The 21,089-nt window shown below is 38.4% G+C and overlaps 1 protein-coding gene across 6 annotated transcripts in view; it reads right to left on the bottom strand.

Moving 5' to 3' along the window:
• Positions 1 to 21,089, bottom strand: part of aff4 (AF4/FMR2 family, member 4) — a 116,077-nt gene that overhangs the window by 4,968 nt on the left and 90,020 nt on the right. For all 6 annotated transcript variants that reach the window (XM_059990540.1, XM_059990544.1, XM_059990545.1 and 3 more), the window contains 6 exons: positions 15,796 to 15,859; positions 9,623 to 9,759; positions 9,445 to 9,516; positions 7,387 to 7,480; positions 7,251 to 7,294; positions 4,839 to 5,062 (listed from right to left, as the gene is read on the bottom strand). In XM_059990540.1, coding sequence (XP_059846523.1) covers positions 4,839 to 5,062; positions 7,251 to 7,294; positions 7,387 to 7,480; positions 9,445 to 9,516; positions 9,623 to 9,759; positions 15,796 to 15,859 — 635 coding nt within the window. The remainder of the gene's footprint in view (positions 1 to 4,838; positions 5,063 to 7,250; positions 7,295 to 7,386; positions 7,481 to 9,444; positions 9,517 to 9,622; positions 9,760 to 15,795; positions 15,860 to 21,089) is intronic.

Here is a 21,089-nt window from a genome sequence, read left to right as displayed (position 1 = left end):
GAGGCCTAGAGTACATAGAATGTTAGTTCACTCAGTACCCAAATTCAGGACTCAGTGATGAACACTAGTTGTGATGAACTTAAAACAGTGCATTTAGCGCAGGCACCCCATGCATATCAAAAATTAAAATTCAATAAACTAAACATAGAATGAAGAACCCACGCTCAAAAACAAGCAGCACGAAAAACACAAGGAGAGCTTAATAACTAAACCTGCCATTTAACTGGTTTAACTGAGGCCTGATGCTCTCTGGCACCTCACATTGGTCCAAAGAATTCATGTCAGGACCACTTCCCCACCCCCGTCCTATGGCCAGCATCTGATGGCCCAGGGTGATCTTGATATCTGTGATGATAATCCATAATTAACTGAGGATCCAAAATGTTATTGGACGGAACCCAACATCTTTCCTCTGGGTCATAACCCTCCCAAGTCCAAGAGATATCGTACTTTATCATGAACAAAAGGAGAGTCTAGCAGTCGCCAAACTTTTGACTTGGAAATAGGGGCAAAGGGACTAGAAAGTACGGGTTTAAGGTGCGAAACATGATAGGTAGGATAAATACGCAGTTCGTGGTAGTTGCAGGTGGTATGACACCGGACTGATTCTCCCTAGAGCTTTAAAAGGACTGATGTATTTAGAAGCCAATTTCTGAGATTCCACCTGCATAGGGATGAAGTGGAAAGCCAAACGCACTGGCTCGGACAGAACGAAGGACCTGGTCACCTTTGACAAACAGCCTGATGTCACTACCGTTGGGAGTTGACCATTAAAATTGATCTGGTCTTTGACCATGTCTGCCTGTCACCCAACATGGACTCTTGCTCTGAATAGAGGAAGACTGTAGCTGAGCTGACATTCAAACAGTGACATCTCAATGGAGTGTAAAAGATTTCAATGAGTGAACTCCACTCAAATAAGATGGGTCACTATGTAGTTAGGAATCTTTCCAAATCTTGGTTCACTCTCTGTTTGTCCATTGGTTTGCAGATGGAACCCAGAGAATAGGCTGACAGTAGCCCCAATGAGTTGATAAAAGGTTTTCCAGAATTCAGATGTGAATTGTGGACTAAAGTCTGAGAAGATATCCTGGGAAAGCCAAGTATCTAGAAGATAGTTTGTAACATTAGATTGGCCATTTCCAAAGCCATGGCAAGTGTGGTAGGAGGGACAGATTGACATGTCTTTGAGAATCAGTCCACAACCATAACAACAGTACTCCCCCAGGATGGACGAACACCAGTGATAAAGTCCATTGAAATATGAGACCAGGGACGAGTGAGAATAGGTAATAGTTGTAAGAAACCTTGCGGTAGTGATCTAGGTTACTTATTTCGGGCACATGTATCAGATCCTGAAACACAGTCCTTGAGACTGGCCACCAAAATTGCCTCTTAATGAACTCTAATGTATGCAAAATCCCCAGATGCCTGACTACATTAAGAGGCATGCTCCCAATTCAATACCTTGGAGTGAACCACCTTGGGGATGGAGATATGACCAGGGAGTGCATTGCCTAGATTAGCCTCATTTTGTTCCTGGGCCTTTTGCAGAATAGAATCACTTTCTATTCTAAGGGGAGCCACCAGCCTTGAACTGGGAAGAATGGTCTTTGATACTTTGTCGTCGTGTGTATCAAACAGTCTTGAGTGAGTGTCTGGTTTCCGATTCTTGGAACCAGATCTCTAAGTTATAATAAAAATTAAACCTATTGAAAAACAATGACCAACGTGCCTGCCAGGAGTTCAGTCTCTTGGCATCTGGCATACAAGTTATGATCAGTCCAAACCACAAAAGGATATTTTCCCCCCTCAACCAATGTCTCCATTTTTCAAGCAAGCAACTTCCTGTTGCCAATGTCATAGTTCATCAAACCAGGAGAGAGACTAGAGACCGTCACAGTAATCCTCTCACTGGATGATCCTGGAGATTCCCTGCAACTCAGGACTGGAGTCTCGAAAAAGGCCAGCCTTACTGCAGTATAAGCAGCTCCATTCTTCACACTCTTCTCTGCTTCTCATTGTGCTGGAGAGAGCTGGGTTCTTCCCAGTTGCATGGGCTCCTCTGGAGAAAACTGTAAGGATCTAGGTTGAGTGACGGATTGTGGAACCAGAGAAGGCATCAGGCAATTTTGAGAGCTGGCTCTTTGGGTGAGCTCACCACACCTCTCTCTCCTCTTGGACATGCAATTATAATTCTAATAGCCCTATCCATAAGCTCCTCCAAATCCTCTACCAGCTCCCTGGTCATTAGAGAATCCTTGAGTTGGTCACTTAATCCCCAATAAAACAGAGCAACCAAAGCTTCCATATTCCACTTACTCTCTGCTGTCAAAGTCTGCAACTCAATTGAATAGTTGCTAACAGATTGCATCAGAGCCCCCTGATGCAAATGTAAGATTCAAGTGGCTGCTTCTAGACCCTGGCAGGGTGAACGAACACCCTCCTCATAGTTTTTAAAAGACAAAATGATATCAAAACACATAAGAGAATCCTTCTCCCGTAAGGCCATAGCCCATGAAAGGGCCCTGCCCAAAAGGAGGAAAATTATGCAAGCCACTTTACTCCTGTCCAAGGGGAATTCAGCATGTTATAATTCGAATGCGAGAGAGTACTGATTTAAGGAAGGGCACCAAGATTCAGGTAGTCTTTGCACCACTCTTGTGCCGGCATGTTAAATGACTGCTCATGGTAGGTCTGGGCAAAAGCAGCAGGCAACAAAGGTGAATGCTTGAAACCAGAATCCACCGCCAAAGTACGCAAGTCTCACCTACTAGTTTCAGAACCTTTCTGTAATGATGCTAGTATCTCCTGGAGTAAATGCTCCTGCCATCCAATTGCCTCTCCTCGGTAGGTCAAAACCATAAGTAAATGATCAAACTCTGCTAGGTCCATGACAGCTGAGTCCTGCTGGGATGAGATCTTCAGGCAAACAAACTCAGGCACGGAGTAAATTTGTAACTCAAAGGCAGAAACTAAAGACGAGTATTTATTCAAAGAACATAACAAGAGGCATAATAAATAACAGAGCATACTGACTCAAGAGGGCTAGAGTCCACAGACTGTCAGTTAACTCAGAACCCAAATTCATGACTCAGTGATGAATGCTAGTTGTGACGAACTTAAATAGTGCACATATCATGGGAACCTGTGCCTATCAAAATCAAAAAATAAAAATAGGATGCACGATGAACCCGCATTCAAAAAGTAAGCAGCTTGAAAAATACAAAGAAAACTTTACAACTGAACCGCTCACTTAACAAGTTCTAGTTAAAACAGATCAATGATGTTCAGGTGCGACAGAGCGCTGAGGCCTGACACACTCCAGTGCCCAGTGCTGGTCCAAAGAACTCACAACACATAACTTGTGAGTTTATTTGCTTTGATGTTAACATCACTGAACACCATGGGCAGGAGATGGTTGGCACTGAGTTCCTACTGAGGCAGCCCAATTTATTTGGATGCCAGCACAAGTCTCTGAAAAAGACACATTGGTCTGCATTCTGTGAAGGGATTACCAGGCAGACAAAGGCAAACCAAATCAAAGACGTACTTAAAAGAATCCTTGAAGAAATGTAACCTCCCAATGATTTCTGGCAATCTTTGGTCTATGGCTGCTGGAAATGAAGATGCACTTACTGGATCGCACTAAAATTCTCAATGTCATGAACTGGGAACACAAAAAGGCCCTGCATAAGCAAGAGAGGGAGTGGATTACCACACAAACTACTCACTAGTCTGCTCAGGTGATTCCTTCAGGGTGATTGCAAACCTAACTTCCAAACTAATTGATTTAAGTAGTCTAACCTGCTTCCAACTTGCTTAGCTCACTTCTTGAAATCCTTATCCAGCTTGTCCGTGCAATGCTCTTCTGGATGGTATTTTAATCTTCACTTTTATAAGCTACAGCATAGGCAAAACACTGCTGCCTTCCTCAACAATCCCACTTACCTGGTGACTCCTGATCAGCAACATCACTATGTTAAAATTCTTATCCCCGTTTACAAATCCTTCAAAATTAATTTCACAAGTTCTAATCTCCACTATCCTCACAGCCTTTTTGAGAAGCTGCACTCTTCTAATTCTGTTCCCTTGTGCCTTATTTGTTAAGTTTAAACGATAACTGGTACTCATGCCTTCAGCTAACATGTCTTTGGTCCTTGGAATCAACTCCCCAAACTTGTGTTTATTTCTCTCTTTAGGATAATATTACAATCTACTTCTGATGAATGCCTTGCTCTTATTTGAATACCTTAGTGGTTCAGTGTCATATTTTCTGAGACAATGCTCCTGTGAAGTGCCTTGAAATGCTTTGCTATTTTTGAGTCATTGTAATACATGTACAATGAAAATGACTATCGGTATGTACTGGAATCATTGATGCCACAAATGGACAAAGAAGAATTTTATTAAGGATTAATTGCTCCTGCTAATCATTCATGTTGAATCTCAAAGAATCATTCCATTTTACTTTGCATAAATTTAACCCTTCACTTTCAAGGACTCTTCAACTCATGCTCTCAATTTATTGCTTATTTATTATTTTCACTTTCTTTTTGTATTTACACAGGCTGCTGTTTTTTCCACATTGGTTGCTTGTTCATTCCGTTGGGTATACTTTTTCATTGATTCTATTGCGTTTCTTATATTCACTGTGAATGCACACAAGAAAAAGAATCTCAACATTATATATGGTGTCATATGTACTTTGATAAGAATTTTACTTTGAACTTAAAATAACTGGGTAATATTTCAGGATTGTTTATAGATAAAAACATAGCTAATATTGATCTAATGCATTGTTAACATGCTAGAAAATGAGAAGTTTTCTAAGCTACCTTTGTTTTCTTTCCCCAGCTGGTCAGCTTGATCCCACACTTCAGTGGCATAGAGGAAATTGGATGTAACTTGAACATAACTGGCTGCCATCTGGTGGATCCTCTGTGGAATTGTGACTGAGGCAGAAGAACTGCTGGAGGAAGTATTACTTCCTGAGGAATAGGTTCCTGTATTACCCGGAGAAAGCTTGGGAGACACTGGGGATGGTGTGCCTGCAGCTTTGCTGAGTAATGATAAGGAGAAAAAATATATGTACATATATATTTAAAAGCTTTATATACATTTTTAAATACTACACTATTTTTTTAAATACTAAAATACAACATACTTTCATATGCAAATGCTTCAAGGTATGATATTTACACTAGATTTGTTTTTCTCTCCTTTCTGCTCCTCTTGGCTTGCACAAATTATTTTGAATTAAACAGCTCTAGTTTAAAAAAAAATCTAAGAATACATCTATAGACATTTTTAGTTGGTCCATTTTCATTGGACAGAACCAATTAAGTGGCAGCATCTTCTAGCATTAAGGTTCTGATCCATTTCCAGTGTTCACTCCTGAAAACATCCTTACCCTTTTCGTATTAGCTACTACCATCATCTCCAGCAGTACATTCCATGTTAAAGACTCTAGCTTTAGTTCTTTGCTATTTTTGTTTGGACGGGATACTCCTCAGAGATCTTCTAAGGCCCTTCTATAGCATGGAGAATAGTTCCTGCATTATGATCTTAACAGGATTCAATGCAGGCATTACAGAACCTTTGTATTTGCTTTATATGTTTAGAAATAGAACCCAGTTAGCATTTTTATATGCTTTACTTTGAATTCTGTTCACTTTTACCCCTTTACTAATATATGCAATCAGTGTTATATTCTTCCTCCCTAAGTGCATCGTTTGTTCAGTTCACAAATATGAACCTCAGCTTCCTGAACTGGTTACTTGACCTATTTTCACCTTTCCTTAGACCACTGCATCCTCTGCTTCCTACATTGTTCTGGTGAAGAACTGGTGAATACAACTTCATCTTCAAACTGGAAACATAATCTTCTGGACTCAATTAGTTTAATTATCTTCAGCAATTTGAATTTCCAGTATTCACCCCTCCTCCTTCTTGTTAGATAACTATTCTGCAAATGTATGTACTTCCTCCAGACTGATAAGTTTATTCCCTTATTTGTCCCTTAACACTTTGCTCTATTATTCCTTTGTCATCTAATTCCTCCAGCCCCATCACAAACCAACTTTCCTTGTTTTCCCTCCCACCTCCGCATCTTACCCAAATATCAAAGTTTTGAAGAACCATTAACTGCTTCTCTGCTTCACATCTTGCTGAGAATTTTATATTTTCTGTTTTGTAATTAAATTTATAGCATCTGCAATACTTTGTCTTCGTACCCCTGTAAATCTCATCTGCTGTTTAAATAACTCATGCAGGTGTGCCCTGCTGTATTTATTCAGTTGTAAATGGAATTGAACAAAGTTTACTGATGACTATATGTTGATCATACCCACTTCTGATTATGAAGAAAAGTTTTAATGGTAATGGTGCAGGTACTTGTGGAGTGTAAGTCCTGAGTAGCATGGCCAGGATTCCGTTTGTTCCCATAGCCTTTTCTATGCACTATATTCAGCACCTTTGTGCTGTGAATAAAACTGACTAAAGATTGGTTTCCTCCAAGAGCACCACAATCTGTTTGTGGTTTGGTGGCTTGCGTGTCATGGTGACCTGGACAGCTACTGTACGTTGGCTGGCATCGGCTTTATGACCATGCCATTACAGGCACGACTAAGAGTGGTCCACAGGTCCTCCGGGTGGGGTGGTTCAGCTCAGAGCTAATAACCCCGAATAGTACAACAAAATTGGAACAGAAACAGAAATGAAGAATAATTCTATATCTGAGTATGCTGTCATTCCTGAGTTTCCTCTAGGGACTCGCACAACTGACAGAAGTGAAAACTGAAAGCGGGCTACTGACATGATGGAAGAAAGTCCTGAACTCAACCAGAGAAGAAGGATCTTCATTGCTGCCCTAAATGCCAGCAGCACAAAGGGTGGTAAGTAAAGATTGGTTTCTGTGAATGTAAAGATTTCAATGGAAAGTCAAGACACTGCTTGGTTGCAACTGCATTAGACTTGCCTTTAGCATTTTTAAGCTGAGTCCTGTTATTGAGGATAGGGTCACTCTTGAAACTTTTCCCTTTCCGTAAACCGACATTTCAATTTGGATGAATACAAAAGTTCTCAGAAGTATATGATTATCTTTTGATTTTCAGTATCTTTTTGCATTAACTGTGTCATTGGAAACTTATCATTTTAAATACTTGAAATGACTCCAAGACAGTATCAAGTGAACTCAAGTAAAAATAAAACTTTCACATTATCAAAATGCAAGTACTAAATTAAATTACCTTCCTACGCCAGGTGACTGGGCTTGTGCACTGTTATACGAATTCTAGAAAATAAAATAATGTAATATCACAAGGGAATGTCTAAAATAAAATCTGTGAAATCAAGGTCTCTTCTTAAAAATACACTATTACTTACCTTAAGGTGTTCAGTCAATGTTTTGGAATATTTTAGTGCACTATCTTTCTTCAGTTTGAACAACCTCATGTATAAAAGGGACTGGCATCTGAGACTAGAAAACAGTCAAAAAAATTTAATTTCACTGTTAATGGAAAGAACTTTTGCATACACTGTTTTCAGTTTGATTAGCCAAAATTGGAGTAAATATTCAAGAAATGGATTGATCTTAAACTTCCTAAATTGTGGATTATCAATCATATGCTGAACTTCCTCTTACATGTATCTATGCTATTCACCTCAACCTCATTGTGACAACATGTTCCACATTCTTGCTGGTAGATTATTAACAGAAATCATATTCTGGCCTCCATCAGGACACTAGCTCTGTCTAAAGAGCCCCACATACTTTAGCCTTTCCAAATAAGCATGTAGTTTCAATACAATTAAACTTCTCCTACACTACATTGACAACTGAATTGGTTCTGCTTCCTGCACCTATGCCAAGCTCATCGACTTCATCAATGATGCCTCCGACTTCCACCCTGCCCTCAAATTTAGCTGGTCCATTTCTGACACCTCGCTCACATTTTTCATCTATTTCTGGAGACAGTTTATCCACTGATATCTTTAATAAATCCACTGAATCTCACATTTACCTGGACTGTATCTCTTCCCACCCTGTCTCTTGTAAAAACACCACCCCCTTCTCTGAATTCCTCGCCTCCATGCATCTGCTCTCAGGACTGGTCTTTTCGTTCCAGAACAAATGAAATGCCGTCCTTCAAAGAAGGGGGTTTTCCTTCCTCCACCATCAACAATGCTCTCACCTGTATCTCTTTCATTTCATGCATGCCTGCCCTTACCCCATCCACCTGCCACCACTAGGGATGGGGTTCCTCTTGTCCTTACCTACCATCCTCTGTGTCCAACACATAATTCTTTGTAACTTTACTTGTTGGTCTCTCCTCACAGATTTCCCTCCTCGTACTTATCCTTGCAAGAAGAACAAGTGCACAGCTGCCCCTACATCAGTTCCCTCACTACCATTCAGGGCCCCAAACAGTCCATCCAGGAGACACTTCACCTATGAGTCTGTTGGGGTCATCTACTGTATCTGGCACTCCTGGTGTGGCCTGCTGTATATGGATGAGATCCGACGTAGATTGGGAGACTTTGTCAAGCAACTACACTCCATCTGCCAGAAAAAGCAGGATCTCCCAGTGGTCACCCATTTTAACTCCACCACATATGTCAGTCCATGGCCTCCTCTAACTGCTGTGATGATACCACACACACATTGGAGGAGCAACATCTTATAGTCCATTTGGGTACACTCCGACTTAACAGCATGAACGTTGATTTCTCAAACATCTGGTAACTGCCCCACCCCCTTCAGTATTCCCATTTCACATTCCCTTCTCTCACCTTATCTCCTGAGCTACCTTCCTCTGGTGCTTTTCTTCCCTCCCTCCCTTCTGTCCTCTCCCATCAGATTTCCCCTTCTCCAGCCTTTACCTCTTCCACCAATCGACTTCCCAGCTCTTTACTTCACTCCTCCCCCTTTCTGATTTCACATATCAACTACTACCTTGTACTTCTTCCTCCCTTCCCCCCAGCTTGTTACTCCGACTTTTCAGCTCTTTCTTTCCAGTCCTGATGAAGGGTTTTGACCTGAAAAATTGACTGTTTACTCTTTTCCACAGATGCTGCCTGGCCTGCTGAGCTCCCCCAGCATTTTGTGTGTATAACTTTGATTTTCAGCATCTGCAGATTTTTTCATCATTCTTCTTTTTCTCCACAAGTGTAAATAATCCACACAACCCCTTTGGCTTGTTATCATAATGTTTTGGTAGTAGCCAGTATCTGCATAAGCATTTAAGTTTTAAAGGGCAAAAGACCCAAGCTAATCCAATCGTTACTTGTGCACAGGAAACATACTAAAACTGAAAATGGCTAGATGTGAATTTTATATCAAACCACACAATATTTTTGACGTTTGCACATTTAGAGATCTAGATTATGACATGATAAATATGCCTGCTAGCAATGAAGATGATCATGCAAGATTAAACCTACCACAAGACTGCCAACTTCTTGTCAGCTGCTGTAGCATCAGGCGCCATATGATTCTTTAACTTCATAGTGTATCTAGAAAATAAAAATATATCTTGAAATGATATGTTTTATTAAAAGTCACTTAGAATTTACTTATCTTTGTGTTAACTGTGTGCTACCCTGTTGAGTGTTTACTTACTTGATAAGCTCTACTGTCTCAGCATACATTGGGAAAGGAGATTTGGCTTTCTGAGAATTTCGTTCCAAAGCGTTGCCACATTCAATGAAAGATACCACAGCATCAAGATAATATACTGCTTTTTCAAACCTGTCAGACTGCAAAACAGAAAGGAGTTCTTAAATAGATTAAAGCAATAAACCAAAAGTAAAAAAGTCAGGAGTCTGACAAGTGTAAATGTTTATTTCATAAGTAAAGTTATATAACTCAGAAACAGGGCCATCAGCCCAACAGGTTCACACTAATAAGTTACAAAAACCTACATAAAATAGTGCACCTTACTTCAGGAAGGAAACTTAAGTAAAAGGAACAGAACACTCGATTAAAAGAGGAGATCTTAATTGAAGAGACACGAGAAAAAAATCTGGACCTGATGCATTAAAACAGTCATGATGAAAGAAATGCTCAAAATAATGGGAAACAGTTTCCTTTAGAAGAATAAGTAAAGAAAATAGAACTGCGATAATATATAGTATGAAAAGAATATTCTGTCAGAAGCAATGCTGGAAGCATAATCTACATCTGTTCAACATGGAAGTGGATATTTTCAGAGATTGTGATAAGACATACTTGAAGCTGGAGGTGGTAGACAAGGTCTTCAATGAATACTTTGCTTTAGTATTCACCACTGAGAGGGACTTTGATGAATGAGAGGTCAGCATAGAATAGCATAGGCTAATGTGCCGGGACATGTCAAGGCTAGGTGAAAAATATTGAGATAGGTAAGTCCCTGTGGTCAAAAGGGAGAAAACCAGGGAAGAGATTGATGAAGGTGTATGTGGTGTACATGGATTTAAGACAGACATTTGACAAGGTTCTCTATGGTAGACTTATTCAGAAAGTCAGAAGACATGGGATCCAAGGGAAAATAGCTGATTCAATTTGAAATTGGCTTGTCCACTAGTGGTAATCTGTAGGTATTTGTTCTGGGACCCCTGATCTTTGTGATTTTTATAAGTGACTTAGCTGAGGAAGTTAAAGGGTGGGATACTAAGCGTGACATAACATGACTACTGGTGTTGTGACAATGTAGAAGGCTGTCATAGGCTTTAATGGGACAGTGATAGGAGAAGAGCCAGACTGAGAAGTGGGAGATAGAGAAGAGTGAAATGATATACTTTGAAAGGTTGAACTTGAAAGAGGGTATACGGTTAATGGCAGGATTCTTAGCAGTGTGGAGGAACGGGGGGGGGAAGATCTTAGGGTCCATGTCCATATACACCTTAAAGTTGCTGTGTGTTGATAGGATTGTAAAGGTGTATGGTGTGTTAGTAAGCTGCAAAGTATTTTGCAGTTCTAAACACCTCGGGGTGGACCACACTTGGGAGTATCATATTCAGTTCTGTTCACCTGATGAGCAAAAAGCTTTAGAGAGAGTGCGGAGATTTACTAGCACACTGCTTGGAGTTGAAAGCATGTCTTAAGAGGAAAAGTAGGGTGAGCTCAGACTTCCTCTTTGAAGCAAAAGAGGATGAGAGGTGATTTGATAGAGGCAAATAAGTTAAGTAGTATAGATCAAGTGGACAGCCAGAGACTTTTTGCCACTCAGCAGCAATGGCTAATACAAGGCATAATTTTAAGGTGAATGGGGGAAAGTATAGCAGGGATGTCAAAGGTAGGTTTTTTCCCCCAACATGCAAGGAGTGATAAGTGCATGGAATATACTGCCTGGGTGTAGGTACAGTCCGCCCTCCTTATCTGCGGGTTCCGCATGCGCGGATTCAGCCAACCATGGATCGAGAAAACCTGGAAGTTCTCTCTCCAGCACTCGTTGTTTAAGCATTGTTTGCATTGCGTTTCGTTCGCTCACTACTTGTGTTGTGAGCGAGAGGAAGGAGTTTAAGGCTATTAAGGCTACAGCTGGCTAGCTACAGCCTCAAGAATTTAAAGATTACAGGAGAATCTGGATCGGCTGATGCTGAGGTGGCATCAGCATTCCCAGAAGAGCTATAATGGTTGCGTCTGTACTGAACATGTACAGACTTTTTTTTTCGTCATTATTCCCTAAACAATACACTATAACAACTATTTACATAGCATTTACATTGTATTAGGTATCATAACCATATAACAATTACAGCACAGAAACAGGCCATCTCGGCCCTTCTAGTCCATGCCGAATGCTTACTCTCACCTAATCCCACTGACCTGCACTCAGTCCATAACCCTCCATTCCTTTCCTGTCCATATACCTATCCAACTTTGCTTTAAATGACAATATTGAACCTGCCTCTACCACTTCTGCTGGAAGCTCATTCCACACAGCTACCACTCTGAGTAAAGAAATTCCCCCTCATGTTACCCTTAAACTTTTGCCCCCTAAGTCTCAACTCATGTCCTCTTGTTTGAATCTCCCCTGCTCTCAATGGAAAAAAGCCTATCCACGTCAACTCATCTATCCTCCTCATAATTTTAAATACCTCTATCAAGTCCCCCCTCAACCTTCTACGCTCCAAAGAATAAAGACCTAACTTGTTCAACCTTTGAAACCGAGGTAACATTCTAGTAAATCTTCTCTGTGCTCTCTCTATTTTGTTGACATCTTTCCGATAATTCGGTGACCAGAACTGTACACAATACTCCAAATTTGGCCTTACCAATGCTTTGTACAATTTTAACATTACATCCCAACTCCTATACTCAATGCTCTGATTTATAAAGGCCAACATACCAAAAGCTTTCTTCACCACCCTATCCACATGAGATTCTACCTTCAGGGAACTATGTACCATTATTCCTAGATCACTCTGTTCTACTGCATTCTTCAATGCCCTACCATTTACCATGTATGTCCTATTTGGATTATTCCTACCAAAATGTAGCACCTCATACTTATCAGCATTAAACTCCATCTGCCACTGCTCAGCCCACTCTTCTAACTGGCCTGAGCCTCTCTGCAAACTTTGAAAACCTACTTCATTATCCACAACGAATCCATTATTCATTATCTACCTTAGTATCATCTGCATACTTACTAATCCAATTTACCACCCCATCATCCAGATCATTAATGTATATGACAAACAACATTGGACCCAGTACAGATCTCTGAGGCACACCACTAGTCACCAGCCTCCAACCTGACAAACAGTTATCCACCACTACTGTCTGGCATCTCCCATCCAGCCACTGTTGAATCCATTTTACTACTTCAATATTAATACCTAACTATTGAACCTTCCGTGTGGAACCTTGTCAAAGGTCTTACTGAAGTCCATGTAGACAACATCCACTGCTTTACCCTCGTCAACTTTCCTCATAACCTCTTCAAAAAATTCAGTAAGATTTGTCAAACATGACCTTCTACGCACAAATCCATGTTGACTGTTCCTAATCAGACCCTGTCTATCCAGATAATTATATGTACCATCTCTAAGAATACTTTCCATTAATTTACCCACCACTGACGTCAAACTGACAGGCCTATAATTGCTAGGTCTACTCTTAGAACCCTTTTTAAACAATGGAATCACATGAGCAATACGCCAATCCTCCGGCACCATCCCCGTTTCTAATGACATTTGAAATATTTCTGTCAGAGCCCCTGCTATTTCTACACTAACCTCCCTCAAGGTCCTAGGGAATATCCTGTCAGAATCTGGAGATTTATCCACTTTTATATTCCTTAAAAGTGCCAGTACTTCCTCCTCTTTAATCCATAACTTCCCTACTTGCTTCCCTTACCTTACACAATTCAATACCCTTCTCCTTAGTGAATATCGAAGAAACTGTTCAAAATCTCCTCCACCTCTTTTGGCTCCACACATAGCTGTCCACTCTGATTATCTAAGGGACCAATTTTATCCCTCATTATGCTTTTACTATTAATATAACTGTATAAATGTACTATTAATATAACTGTATAAACCCTTTGGATTTATTTTCACCTTACTTGCAAAAGCAACCTTGTATCTTCTTTTAGCTTTTCTAATTTCTTTCTTAAGATTCTTCTTACATTCTTTATGTTCCTTGAACACCTCATTTACTCCATGCTGCCTATATTTATTGTAGATATCTTTCTAACCAAGTTTCCAATATCCCTTGAAAACCATGGCTCTCTCAAACTTTTAACCTTTCCTTTCAACCTAACAGGAACACAAAGATTCTGCACCCTCAAAATTTCACCTTTAAATGACCGCCATTTCTCTATTACATCCTTCCCATAAAACAAATTGTCCCAATTCACTCCTTCTAAATCCTTTCACATCGCCTCAAAGTTAGCCTTTTTCCAATCAAAAATCTCAACCCTGGTCCAGTCCTATCCTTCTCCATAATTATATTGAAACTAACATTATAAGTAATCTAGAGATGATTTAAAGTATACGGGAGGATGTGCGTAGGTTATATGCAAATACTACGCCAGTTTAAATAAGGGACTTGAGCATCCGTGTTTTTTGGTATCTGTGGGGGATCCTGGAACCAGTCCCCACAGATAAAGAGGGCCGAATGTAGTGGCACATACATTAGGAACATACAAGTGATTCTTGGATAGGCACATGGATGAAAGAAAAAATGGAGGGCTGTGTGAGAGAGAAGGGTTAGATTGGAATACATTAAAACTCAGTACAATATCATGAGTGAAGGGCCTGTCTGTTCTAATGTTCTATGTACTAACATCAGGAAGCAATGCAGTAAATTGAAGAGCAAATATATTTTATATTAAATTTTGTCTGCATGTCAAGAATTATGCATATTAACACCCTGGGAAAGGGTTCACTGCTAATGTAATGGTTTCTCTGTAGTAGCAATGTTTGGGTTATGACCAGAGACAATGGCAGCTTTGGAATGTGTGCCTGCCAATGAGGGGAGGCACAAAGGAGAACGAACAAATGGGAAAACAGTGAGCTCCAACATGTGCATTAGACTGTCTCATTAAAATGGGACCTTTTTCTTTTTGCTTTCTTTATTAACCCTATTGTCAAATTAAGAATTATAAAGCTCAATCGTTTAATTGCATTTTGTGTACTGTTTGTTATTTTGTGGTACTGATTTGCAACAGGGGAACATAACATGCAGCATCCATCCAAACAAGATTTCTCAAGCTGTCTCCCCCTAAATTAACGCAGCTAGCCAAACCTGAGGGTTACATGTAGTAAGAAAAACATTCCCATGGGCAAGTGAAGTTGATTATATATAAGCAGTGCCAAGAGCTGGATCTACAGTTCACATGTGAAAATGCTTTATAAATTATGAGAGTAGTTTATACCAGCAGCTTAAGTACTTATTGAACTTATCAATCACCCCTGCTGTGGACCACTTCTGGAGGTCCAAGACACCGACTTCTACAAAGAAGGGATCCGTATGCTTCACGACCACTGGACTAAGTGTGTAAATGTAGGAGGGGACTATGTTGAAAAATAAATGTGCTAGGTTTTCTATAATTGACTCCTTCTACCTTATCAATCACCCTTCATATAATTTGCTATTCACTAAATAAATTTTATAAATTAATTTCCTTACTGACAGCTCTAATTGAAAGAATGCTAACGATAACTGCAGTCAATTTTTCAAAATTTTTATCATTTAGAAGATCATAAGCTGCAGGCTTCAAGCTCCTAAAAGTACAGCCCTCTACCCCCAAGTCGCATACAGTCTTCATCTGGAATTATATTACTATTCTTTCATAGACATTTGAAACAAAATCATGCAACTCTTGCTAATGGCATTGTGGCAGTACTTTTAACCACACACACAAAAGGAACAAGAAAGCAGCCTTTTGTGACTTAGGGCGTCTTCATGCAGTATCCAAGTCAACAACATAACCCTTTCAAAGTCAAAGAACATGCTGCACAACATCAAAAATATTAAAAGGAAATTACCTTTTAAAGTATGTTGTTAATATAACTTATCATGCATCAGATAAAGTGGATCCAACATAAGCCATCTGCTAAACATGTTGTATCCATTACACATTTCCTTTAAATCCTACACATTTCAAAAAAAATTCAAAGGTGGCCAAAATCTTAATCACCATATTGCCATACTTTGCATTAAATTTGATAGGAAGCAAATCTAACCACTATGGAATAACAGTCATTAAGCTGCAACATTACTTATCATCAACCGAGGCAGCTCAATTTGTTTGAGATGTTCTCATGAATTAAAAGAGGCAAAAATTATTAAGGCATACTCACCAGTGCATCTGCATTGTGCTTAAGTTTCTTTGCTTCCTGAAGGTAATGATCTGCAGAATGTAACCTGAAAAAAATTAAGGCAAAAATAGTTTTTGACATTTGGTCATTCATAAAATCCAAACTGTAAGATTTTATTATTGTTGTTAAAAATGACAATGAGAGTTTGGTTTGTAGGGAGTCAGCTGGAGACGCTCATGGAGTGAGTACCGTTTTGGATTCGCTCCATAACTTTTACTTTTTTTAACCTTTGATCACCCTTATTCAGCTTATTTTTACCTATACCGAAAGTTTCTTTCTTTTTTTTTGGATTTACTGCCAAGCGTTTGTTGTGAACTTTTGATGATATGCAAACAGAAATGTCTCTCAGGTCTAAGGGACGGGATCCCGGACGTAATCCGAACGGTAACGGAAAAAAGCAGGCTCCGACACAACAAACATCATTAACTTTTGAATTGTTTATGGAGGTTTTGAATCAAAAATTTGCTGAACTACAACAATTTTTTAAAGAAGATATAAAGGTTTTTCAAGAGTACATGGTTAAGACGGATTTAGTAATTAAACAGCAACAAGCTCTTATTACGTCTCTGCAAGAAGAAGCTCGGAAGCGAGATTTGACTATTGGAAAATTGCAACAGGATTTAATTTCGACCATTAAGCTGATGGAAGCCCTTAAAGCCAAGAGTGACGATTTTGAGAATCGCTCCAGAAGACAGAACGTACGTATACTTGGTCTTCCAGACGGCATAGAAAAAGATGACCCTTCGAAATATTTTGCTCAACTTTTAAAAGAAGCGTTTCCGACAATTTTCCCGAATAACCCCCCTTTATTGGATCGGGCACATAGAATTCGGCGTCGATCACTGAGTGTTACAGACAAACCTTCGGTGATAATTGTCCGGTTCCATTATGTACATGACAAAGAACAAGTTATAAGAGCAGCTCGTCGACTAGGAATGATTAAAATCAAAGATTTTTCCTTCCGCCTGATCGAAGATTTTAGTTCAGATTGTAGCGCCTCATTTCCTAGCGTATCCGAACCAACTCACAATTAGATAGCCTACGGGGGTTTGCGAGCACAGAGCTTTGGAGCCTCTTCGCCATGGGGGGCCGGTTGACAGAGGCTTAAAAGTGAGGCTGAAGTTTTCGAATAAAGTTTTTCCTTCGACTGCAGTTACCGACTCCGTGTCGTAATTTTAGCGCTGCTTGTAGCACACCGCTACAAGATCTTTTAAAAAGAAGGCTTCTTTTTAAACCGTTGATGGCTGAATGTTATGAGAAAAATCTGAAACCTGCGCTTCTATACCCTGCGAAGCTTCGAATTTCTCCATGACAAGTTTTCCTTTCAACTTCAGAAGTGAGAAAATATCTGGAGGAGAACTTCCCTACTGCTACAGACACCAGTCTTTAATAAATGAATGATTCTGATCGTATAAGATGGTTCTCGATCTCTTAAACCAGAATTATAATCTGGTTATTGGTGTAGGTTCATCCTACACTTTATACTCAAGTTAAAGTGTGTTTGCGTCATGTTAATTGTTTTGCCTTATACACTTTAATCATTTAACTACATACTTGTCTATTAACTTTGTTCCTTTGAAGGTATATTTTTAATTCTTTGAAGGTAAATTTTTCCTTGATTAAGATGGTGGTTTTTTGGAAAAGATTTTTGGTTTTGCTTAAGATGGCATTATGTTTATATTTTTCGTGTTTCTCCCAGACAATGGTATCGCTTATCTCAGCTTAAATATTTTTTGTTTTGTCTGGGCCAGAGCCCGAGTTATAATTGTTTTTAGTGATTATATTTTTATTCTTTTTACAACTAACTATACTTAGAAATATGGTTTTTATTATAGTGATTTTATTTTTAAAGTCGGGGTGATTCTTTTATATATATCCTTTTTATATGGAGTGTTCTTCAGCTGACATGGGGGTAGGATTAGTCTTACTTTTTCTCTTTTTAAGTCATATTTTGGCTTTTTCTCTTTTTCTCGGGGGGTGGGGGGATGGTCTGTTTTCTAATTCTATTTTTTTGTACCAGTTTGTGTCAGTTTTTTTATTCGGGCTGTTTTTGAACTTCAAATATGTCTGTGTTGTCGTCACTTCCGGGTCTTCTCACTACTTTTGTTCCTCTTCCGGGTGCATGAGTTTATAAGTTGGTTAACCCTTTCTATACCAAAGGGTTGATTATAGAATTATGGCTCAGACCATTAATTTTGTGTCTTGGAATACTAATGGTTTAAATCATCCAATTAAACGAAAGAAGATTTTCAAAGTATTCCAAAGACTTAATGCTCATATCATTTTTGTACAAGAAACTCATGTGAGGAGGGAGGACAAATTTCGTTTTTTTAGATTTTGGCGGGGTCAACAGTATCATGCAAATTCGAATGCTAAAGTAAAAGGAGTTTCAATTTTTATTGACTCCTCTATTTCATTTGTTCAACATGATATTTTTTCAGATCCGAATGGCAGATTTTTGTTAATTACGGGTTTACTTTGTAATAAAAAGGTTGCTTTGGTTAATGTTTATGCTCCAAATGTGGATTGTCCTGACTTTAAGTCTTTATTTACTTCTTTACCCAATCTAAACGAATATAAGTTAATAATGGGTGGTGACTTTAATTGTTGTTTAAATCCTCTGATGGATAAATCTTTATCTATTCAGACTTTACCTAATAAGTCGGCCACTTGTATTAACTCCTTTTTGACTGACAATGGAGTTTTTGATGTTTGGAGATTTCGGCATTCTAATGACAAAGAGTTTTCTTTTCTCTCACATGTTCATCACTCTTATTCAAGAATTGATTATTTTTTTGTAGACTCTTGTTTTATTTCATTAGTAATCGGTTGTAACTATGATATTATAGCTATCTCTGATCATGCTCCGTTATTACTTTCTATGAAATTTACGGATACAGCTTTTAATGCTAGACAATGGCGATTTGACTCTACCTTGTTGCAAGACTCTGACTTTATTAAATTTATGGAGGAGCAGGTCGACTTCTTCTTCTCAACTAATTCTACAGATGATATTTCCTGCGGAACACTTTGGGACACTTTTAAAGCTTATATACGTGGACAGATTATTTCTTATTCTGTTGGTTTGAGGAAACGTATCAAGATGGAAACTCTTTTATTGGTTGATAAAATTAAAGAGATTGATAAGAAATATTCGATTGCTCCTAGTAAGGAGCTTTACAAACAAAGGGTTGAATTTCAAATGGAACATAGTTTATTACTTACATCCTCGATTGAAAATCAATTAATGAAAACTAAATCTGATTTTTATATACATAGTGATAAATCTGGTAAACTGTTAGCTAGTCAATTGAAGAATGCTCTGGTTAATCACTAAGATTGGTCAGCAGAATGGGAATCTGACAGTTAATCATGATGAGATAAATAAGGCATTTCAAGATTTCTATACCTCCCTGTATCAATCTGAATTTCCTCAAGATTATAATACCATGTCTGATTTTCTGGGGAAATTAAATTTTCCAAGGTTATCATCTGATGATCTTTTGATATTGGATACTCCTATTACGGATGTAGAAATTAAAGGGGCTATTTCCTCAATGAATTCTGGGAAAGCACCGGGTCCAGATGGTTATACAGTTGAATTTTTTAAATTTTTTTCCGCTACTCTTTCCCCTTGGTTAGGTAAGGTTTTTGAGGAGGCCATTAGATTAGGGAATTTGCCACAATCTTTTTATAGAGCTTCCATTTCTCTAATATTGAAGAAAGATAAAGACCCTACTAATTGTGCTTCTTATAGACCTATATCTTTATTGAATGTAGACTCCAAGATTTTTTCTAAGTTACTGGCATCTAGATTGGAGAAGGTATTACCCAAAATTATTTCAGATGATCAAACTGGCTTTATTAAAAATCGTTATTCTTTTTTTAACATTAGGAGATTGTTGAATATTGTTTATACTCCCTCACATGATACTTCAGAATGCGTGATTTCATTAGATGCGGAGAAAGCATTTGACAGAGTTGAATGGCCTTACTTATTTAATGTGTTGGAGAAGTTTAATTTTAGTCCGATATTTATATCATGGATTAAATTGTTTTATCATACTCCAGTAGCCTCAGTGGTTACCAATAATCAAAGATCTCCCTTTTTTCGCCTATTTCGGGGCACTAGACAGGGATGTCCTCTTAGTCCATTACTATTTAACATTGCCTTAGAACCTTTGGCAATTGCCATCAGACAATCACAGGATATTTTGGGTATTAATCGTGGGACAGATATTCATAAGTTATCTTTGTATGCAGATGATTTATTACTATTCATTTCTAACCCGGAGAAATCCATTCCAGCAGTTTTATCATTATTGGCTCAATTTAGTGAGTTTTCTGGGTATAAGTTAAATCTTAATAAAAGTGAATTGTTTCCATTAAATAAACGGGTCCCAATTTATGGAAATTTACCCTTTAAATTAGTTAATGACTCTTTTACTTATTTAGGGATCAAAATCACAAAGAACCATAAAGATTTGTTTGGATTTAATTTTTTACCCTTAATTGATCAGATTAAAGGTTTGTTTACTAAGTGGTCACCTTTGTCTCTATCTCTAATAGGCAGGATTAATGCTATTAAGATGGTTATTTTACCTAAGTTTTTATATATTTTTCAAGCGATACCAATTTTTATCCCGAAATCTTTTTTTACTAATGTTGACTCTAAAATTTCTTCATATATATGGCAGTATAAAAATCCCAGGTTAGGTAAAACATATTTATAGAAGACAAAAAAGGAAGGCGGGTTAGCATTACCTAATTTCAGATTTTACTATTGGGCAGCTAATATTAGATATTTGTTATGCTGGTTGAAAGATGGGGGTGGATCTTTTGGCCCTTGTTGGGTGAGTTTAGAAACTAAATCGGTATCAGCTTATGCTTTGGGTTCTATTTTAGGGACTTCTCTCCCTTTTGCTCTTTCTAAATTGCCAAAACGAATTGACAACCCGATAGTTAACCATACATTGCGTATATGGTTTCAATTTCGGAGATTTTTTGGGTTGACTCAATTCGTTTTAAATAGTCCTATTGTATCTAATTGTTTTTTTCACCCTTCCATTATAGATCAAGCTTATTCAGCTTGGAAAACTAAGGGATTACTAAGATTTTCTGATTTATTTTTAGATAATTGTTTCATGTCTTTTGAACAATTATCCAACAGATATAACTTGCCGAGATTTCATTTTTTTTAGATATTTACAGATTAGACATTTTTTAAGTTCTGTACTCTCTACGTTTCCAAATTTTGTGCCTTCAGATACTTTGGA

This window comes from Hypanus sabinus, chromosome 15, assembly GCF_030144855.1.
Source record: "Hypanus sabinus isolate sHypSab1 chromosome 15, sHypSab1.hap1, whole genome shotgun sequence".
In the NCBI taxonomy this organism is placed as follows: Eukaryota; Metazoa; Chordata; class Chondrichthyes; order Myliobatiformes; family Dasyatidae; genus Hypanus; species Hypanus sabinus.
This window is presented reverse-complemented; position numbering and strand designations above follow the sequence as displayed.